Here is a 7,500-nt window from a genome sequence, read left to right on the forward strand (position 1 = left end):
TAAGGGATGGAGATGGCGAGGAAGGAAGGGGAAGGTGGAGAAAGAATTGGAGAAGATGGAGGAGGAAGGGAAGGTGGAGAAAGAGGAAGAGAAGGTGGAAAGGAAGATTAAGGGATGGAGATGGCGAAGGTGGAGAAGGTGGAGGAGGAGAGAAAGTGGAGAAAGAAGAGAAAGAGGAGAAGGTGGAGAAAGTGGGGAAAAGGATGAGGTGGAAATAAAGACTAAGGGATGGAGTTGGAGTGAAGGGAAGGTGGAGAAAGAGGAAGAGGAGGAAGGGAAGGTGGAGAAAGTGGAGAAAGAGGAGGGGAAGGTGGAAAAGGAAGAAGGAAGGTGGAAAAGGAAGAGAGAAGATGGAAAATAGATTGAGTGATGGAGATGGAGAAGGACGTGGAGAAGGTGGCGAGAAAGACTAAGTGATGAAAGTGGAGAGAAAGAGGAAACAATAAGGGTAGAGAAAGAAAGGAAGGTGGAGAAAATGGTGATAGTAGTGGAGAAAGAGAACGTGATGAAGGTGGTGAGAAAGAAGTAACGAAGATGGAGAAAGATAAAGTGATGGAAATGGAGAAATAGGAGATAACAAAGTTGAAATGTTAAGAAGAATTAGGAGATGGAACACGAAGGAAGAAAATGAGAGAGGAGTCATTCCTTCCACACGGGGGGGGGGGGGGAGGGAAGGAAAAGGAGAAAGGAGAAGAAGGGAAAGATGAGGAAAGGCTAGTGGAATAGAAAGAGCAAGAGGAAGAACAGGAGAAGGCAACAGTAGAAAAGGAAAAGGGATAGAAGAAAAAGCGAAAGAGGGGAAGAAGACAATAAAAAAAATCGAATAAAGAGTAAAAAAAAGAAGGAGGGGGTAGGAGAATCATAATAACAGGAACAGGTAGAATGATAATGATCAGAAGAAGAGGAAGTAAAAGCATTTAGTAGATAATTGGGCATTAAATCTGACATTCTTTAAAATAGGACTTCGGTCGATAAACAGGTAAAAGAACCCATCCGATGTAAAAAGAAAGAAAAATAAAATAAAAATAAAACAGAAATCATTGTATAACAACCCAATAAATAATTCTAAAACACAAACGCATTTCCCTTACTCCTGTCCCTACTAAACTCAGCCCTAACTCTACCATAAAATCTCTCTTCCCTTCTCTCCCTCTCCCTCTCTTTCTTTCTCTTTCTCTCTCCCTCCCCCCCTCTCTCTTTTTTTCTCTCTCCCTCTTCCCCTCTCTCTCTCTCTCTCTCCCTCTCCACCCTCCCTCCCTCTCTTTCTCTCTCCCTTCCTCCCCCCCACCTCTCTCTCTCCCTCCCTCCCCCACCTCTCTCCCCCCCTCTCTATCTCTCTCTCTCTCTTCCCTTCTCTCTCTCTCGCTGTCTCTCCCTCTCTTTCTCTCTCTTTCCCTCTCCCTCCTCCCCCTCTCTCTCTTTCTCTCTCTCCCTCTTCCCCCCTCTCTCTCTCTCTCTCCCTCTCCACCCTCCCTCCCTCTCTCTCTCTCTCCCTTTCTCCCCTCTCTTTCTCCCTCTCCCACCCCCTTCTCTCTCTCCCCAACCTCTCTCTCTCTCTCTCCCTCTCTCCCTCCCATCATGCTATAAAACAAAAGCACTAACTTGGCTTATGGTCGACCTAAAGTAACTCCCCCTCTTCCTCTCGTGTTACAAAATGGCTATAAACAATCTGCCATCCTATTTTCCGTGTCATTCTTTCTTACAAGAGTTAGTTGGTGTAGTTACGGGCATTCGCTGTAAGGTCTATATGCTGTTCTAAGTATTTATGGGAAGATGTGTTATGAACTTGGTGGTTAACAATGGCTAAACCTCTTCCTAGTTTTGCTCGAAGATTTGGCTCTCACTTGACTTCGGGACCTCCTCCTCCTTCTCCCCAACCCCTCCTCCCCTCCTTCTCCCATACCATCCCGTCCCTCCCTCCTTCTCCCCAACCCCTCCTCCTCCTTCTCCCCAATCCCTCCTCCTCCTCCTCCCCAAACCACCGTGGTAGCTTTCTTGCCTAGCAATCTTCCTGACCTGCGTTCGATTCCCGCGCACCGCCAGCGGATGGCAACCCCGGCCATTCCTCGCAATAAACAGACAATCCACAATTCGACTAGTCTCACAGGAGCCTATCACAGCATACAACAAATTATCATCATCATAAATTATCATTATCATCATCATAAATTATCATTATCAAAATCATAATCATCATCATCCTCACTCACTTCGCATAGGCCTTCTCGACGAGCGCCACCCAGAACTCGCTGGGGTCGGCGCTGCGGGCGAACATGAGGACACCGTCTTTAGTAGGCAGGCGGTCGTCGATGCAGACGGTCACCCACTCGCCGAACCTCCAGAAGTGACACACGACGAGCCCCGTGTAGCCGTCCCCGAAGAGAGGCTGCTCCGGGGGCACCACCTGGGGGAGGGGGGAGAGAAGCAGGGGAGGAGGGAAGTGAGGGAAGGAGAGGGATGATAGGGGGAGAGGAGGGAGGGGAGGGAAGTTGGAAAGGGAAGGGAGAAGCAGGGGAGGGGGAAAATGGGAGAAGGGGATAAGGGGAGGGGAGGTATGGAAGGGGGGGGTGGAAGTGGGGGAAGGGGATATGGGGAGGGGAGGTAAGGGAAAGGAGGTATGGAAGGGGGGGGAAGGTAAAGGGGAGAGGAAGGGGGATAGGGGGAGGGGAGGTAGGGGAAGAGGAGGTATGGAAGGGGGAGGGGAAGGTAAAAGGGAGGGGGGAGGGATGGTAGAGGGAGAGGAAGGGAGGTAGAGGGGAGGAGGAGGGAGGGTAGGGCGAAATGGAGATAGAGGGAAGTAGTCGAGAAGGTAAGGTAAGGGAAGGAGAGGGGGAAGGGATGTAAAAGGGAAGAACGGAGAGAGAGAGGAGACAGATCGTCGAGTGCGGACAGGAGAGGATAGAAAGGATGAGAGAGGGGAGGCAGAGGGGAGAATAGTTGAGATGGGGGAGCCAAGAGGAAGGGAGGAGGAGAATGGGGAGGCACAGGGAAAGACGGAGAGTGAGGGGGAAGGATGATTGAGGAGGAGAGGGAGGGATAGAGAAGGTCAAAGAGAAAGAGAGAAACAAGAGATGGGAGAGATAACGTGGGAGAAGAAAGGAGTGGAAAGGAATAGAGGGAAGAGAGGTGGAGGAATGGAGAGGAAAGGATTATCCTTTTCATCATCATTATTATCAATGTCATTATCATTTTCATTATACTTACTGTTATCATTATGCTTTTTGTTATCATCATTATGATTATTGTTCCTTTTTCCATCGTTGTTATCATCATTACCATTATTGTTATCATTACCATTATTGTTATCATTACAATTATTGTTATCATTACAATTATTGTTACCATTACCATTATTGTTATCATTACCATTATTGTTATCATTATTACCATTATTGACATTATAATAATCACTATTGTTATCATTATCATCACTATTAACATCACCAACATAATCACCATTACCACCATTAACCCTCTCCTCTTTCACACATTTTACGCCCGTGACCAGTATCGCCCGCACGAAAGTCGCCACACCCACATCCACGCCCAGTCACGCCCACATTCCACGCCCACAGGACATGCAACTCAGCCATTTCGACTTTTGATACTTTCGCGGTGGCACCACGGCAAACACGCCATCATACGTGATACATACTGTTTTATTATATTCATGGTCACTTTTCACTCATTTTTAAATATTAATGGTCACTGTTCTCTCATGTTTTTTTATATTCTTGGTCACTGTTCATTTATGTTTTTTTATATTCATGGTCACTGTTCACTTATGTTTTTTTTATATCCATGGTCACTTTTCACTCCTTTTTAAATATTCATGGTCAGTTTTCACTCATGTTGTTTTATATTCATGTTCACTGTTCTCTCCTGTTTTTATATTCATGGTCACTGTTCACTCCTGTCTTTTTAATTCATGGTCACTTTTCACTCCTGTTTTTTTTATATTCATGGTCACTGTTCTCTCCTGATTTATTAATATATTTATGGTCACTGTTCTCTCCTGTTTCTTTATATTCATGGTCACTGTTCTCTCCTGTTTTTTTATATTCATGGTCACTGTTCTCTCCTGCTTTTTTTTATATTCATGGTCACTGTTCTCTCCTGTTTTTTTTTTTTATATTCATGGTCACTGTTCTCTCCTGTTTTTATATTCATGGTCACTTTTCACTCCTTTTTTAAATATTCATGGTCACTGTTCTCTCCTGTTTTTTTTTATATTCATGGTCACTGTTCTCTTCTGTTTTTTTTTATATTCATGGACACTTCACTCCTGTTTTTTTATATTCATGGTCACTGTTCATCTTTTGTTTACAGATACGAGGAGTTAGTGAACACCATAAAAATAACAATAAATTGAAGGATTGAGAATGTTATTAAATATTAGAACTGGAATAATAATAAGAAAAGATGCAAGAAAAGAACAAAATAACAAAAGAAGAACGCAAATAAAAGAGCACGAATAAAACAGAAAAACAAGAACAGCAATTACAAGAACAAGAATAACAAACACAAGAACAAAAATAACAAACACAAGAACAAGAATAACAAACACAAGAACAAGAATAACAAATATAAAAACAAGAACAACAAATACAAGAACAAGAGTAACAAATACAAGAACCAAAAGAACAAACACAAGAACAAGAAGGAAAGGAAACAACAAAAACAAGAGCAAAGACAACAAAAACAAAACCAAGAACAATTACGAGAACCAAAATAGGCAAACACAAGAACAAAAAACAACAACCACAAGAACAAGAATAACAAACACAAGAACAAGAAATAACAAACACAAGAACAAGAACATGAGACCAAATGCAAAGGAAAAGAAACAACAACAAAAACAAGATCAAAGCCAGCAACCACACCCAAACAACCAACAAAATTCGAAATAATGGAAAAAGAAAACTCATGCTATAGGTTGCGTGCGTGGATCACGTTAGGTGAAACAGTTACAAGGTCAGAGAGGTGCGTGACATGAGGTCATTTCTCAGGTCATGTCAGATATTACAGGTCACGGTTACGAACCAGGTTATTGAGGAGAAGAGGAGGAGGGGAGAAGGAAGGGGGAGGGGGGGGAGGAAGAGGGGGAGATGGAGGATGGAGAGGAGGTGGAATGAGGAAGAGGAGGAGAAGGAAGAGGAGGTGGAAGACAGATAATGTTAGGGGGAGAAGGAAGAGACGAAGGAGAAAAAAAAGTGGACCAAAAAGAAAAAGGGGGGAGGAAAAAAAATAATGAGGAAGAATAAAAAAGGAAGAGAAAGAATATAAAATGACATATGAATATAAACAGGGCTTAAAACATAAAAAGAAAAAGTTATGAAAGAGCACGAAAGAAAATGTCCTTTACTTTTTTTTTAACTCTTTCTATTCACCCCAAAATGCAGTGCCTCCTCGACCACGTGTGTATGCGCATCATGATGTTCACTTGTTCTTGTTCACACCGGAGCTAAAATGGCCGGACATCGAGAGCCAAGGTATAGACCGCAAAAGGGAGAAGTGAGGAAGTGAGGAGGTCAGGGAACCATAAGCAGCCAGCGAGATCTAGTACGATTCGGTGTTGGCGAATCGATATTCTAAATCGCGTCAGGTTGAGAACAAATTTGGGAAGGAGAGAGAGAGAGGGGGAGGGAGGGAGGGAGGGGAAGAGGGAAGGAGGGAAGGAGGGTGAGGGTGAGAGGGAGGGAGAGGGGGAGGGAGAGAGGGGAAGGGAGGGAGAGAGGGAGGGTGGGAGAGAGGGGGAGGGAAGGAGGGAGGGAGGGAGGGAGGGAAGGAGGGAGGGAGGGAGGGAGGGAGAGAGGGAAGGGGAGGAAGAGAGGGAAGGAGAGAGAGAGGGGGAAGGAGAGAGAGAGGGGGAAGGAGGGAGAGAGGTGGAGGGTGAGGGAAAGAGAGAGGGAGGGAGGGAGGGTGAGAGGAGGAGGGAGGGAAGGAGAGGGGGGAGGGAAGAAAGAGAGAGAGAGAGAGAGAGAGAGAGAGAGAGAGAGAGAGAGAGAGAGAGAGAGAGAGAGAGAGAGAGAGAGAGAGAGAGAGAGAGAGAGAGATAGGTAGGTAGAGAGAGCAAATTTGGGTAACACGCGCGCGATACAAGCGACGGGCATAAATACATGCGGCATAGACAGGCATACCAACACATATAAATATAAACAAACTCACAAAAGCACGCCCAACCACACACGCACACACACATAAACACACACACACACACACACACACACACACAACCCTCCCCCCCCCCACCCACCCATCCACACCCCAACACACACCTCGCCTCCTTCCCCACACACCCCACACCTCCCCCACTTCCCCCACCACACCCCCACCTCCTCCCCCCAACACAGAACCTACCCTCTCTATCAGCTTGGACTTCCTGGCGACGGCGGCGCAGGAGGAGAGGAACCAGCAGTCGCCGAGGCAGCCCTGCACGACGTCCCTCCTGCTGGCGCCGTCAATGAACATCTGAGGCTCGTCGACTAGCTCCTTCGAGAGGGAAATTTGAAATTGAAATTTGAAATTGAGAATGAGAATGGGAATGGGAATGGGAATGGGAACGAGGATGGGAATGAGGATGAGGATGGGAATGAGGATGGGAATGGGAATGAGGATGAGAATGGGAATGAGGATGGGAATGGGAATGAGGATGAGGATGGGAATGTGAATGTGAATGTGAATGTGAATGGGAATGAGAATGAGGATGAGGATGGGAATGAGTATGAGTATGAGAATGAGAATGAGGATGAGGATGAGAATGGGAATGAGGATGAGGATGAGGATGGGAATGAGGATGAGGATGGGAATGGGAATGGGAATGAGGATGAGGATGAGAATGAGGATGAGAACGAGAATGGGAATGAGGATGGGAATGAGGATGAGGATGAGAATGGGAATGAGAATGAGGATGAGGATGAGGATGAGGATGAGAATGGGAATGAGAATGGGAATGAGGATGAGAATGGGAATGAGGATGAGAATGGGAATGAGAATGAGGATGGGAATGGGAATGATGATGAGGATGAGAATGAGGATGAGAATGAGAATGAAAATGGGAATGAGAATGAGGATGGGAATGAGAATGAGAATGGGAATGAAAATGGGAATGAGGATGAGGATGAGAATGGGAATGAGGATGAGAATGAGAATGAGAATGAGGATGGGAATGAGGATGAGGATGAGAATGGGAATGAGAATGAGGATGAGGATGAGGATGAGAATGGGAATGAGAATGGGAATGAGGATGAGGATGAGAATGGGAATGAGGATGAGAATGGGAATGAGAATGAGGATGGGAATGGGAATGAGAATGGGAATGGGAATGAGGATGAGAATGGGAATGGGAATGAGAATGGGAATGGGAATGATGATGAGGATGAGAATGAGGATGAGAATGAGAATGGGAATGGGAATGAGGATGAGGATGAGAATGAGAATAAGAATGGGAATGAGAATGGGAATGAGGATGAGGATGAGAATGGGAATGAGAATGGGAAT

At 45.4% G+C, this 7,500-nt stretch overlaps 1 protein-coding gene across 1 annotated transcript in view; it reads right to left on the reverse strand.

Annotated features, from left to right (window-relative positions):
• LOC113804243 (calpain-A-like) overlaps positions 1-7,500 on the reverse strand; it is a 53,000-nt gene that overhangs the window by 15,033 nt on the left and 30,467 nt on the right. The window contains exons 5-6 of the mRNA XM_070125992.1: positions 6,361-6,492; positions 2,211-2,404 (exon numbers count right to left, since the gene is read on the reverse strand). Coding sequence (XP_069982093.1) covers positions 2,211-2,404; positions 6,361-6,492 — 326 coding nt within the window. The remainder of the gene's footprint in view (positions 1-2,210; positions 2,405-6,360; positions 6,493-7,500) is intronic.

This window comes from Penaeus vannamei, chromosome 10, assembly GCF_042767895.1.
Source record: "Penaeus vannamei isolate JL-2024 chromosome 10, ASM4276789v1, whole genome shotgun sequence".
NCBI lineage: Eukaryota > Metazoa > Arthropoda > Malacostraca > Decapoda > Penaeidae > Penaeus > Penaeus vannamei.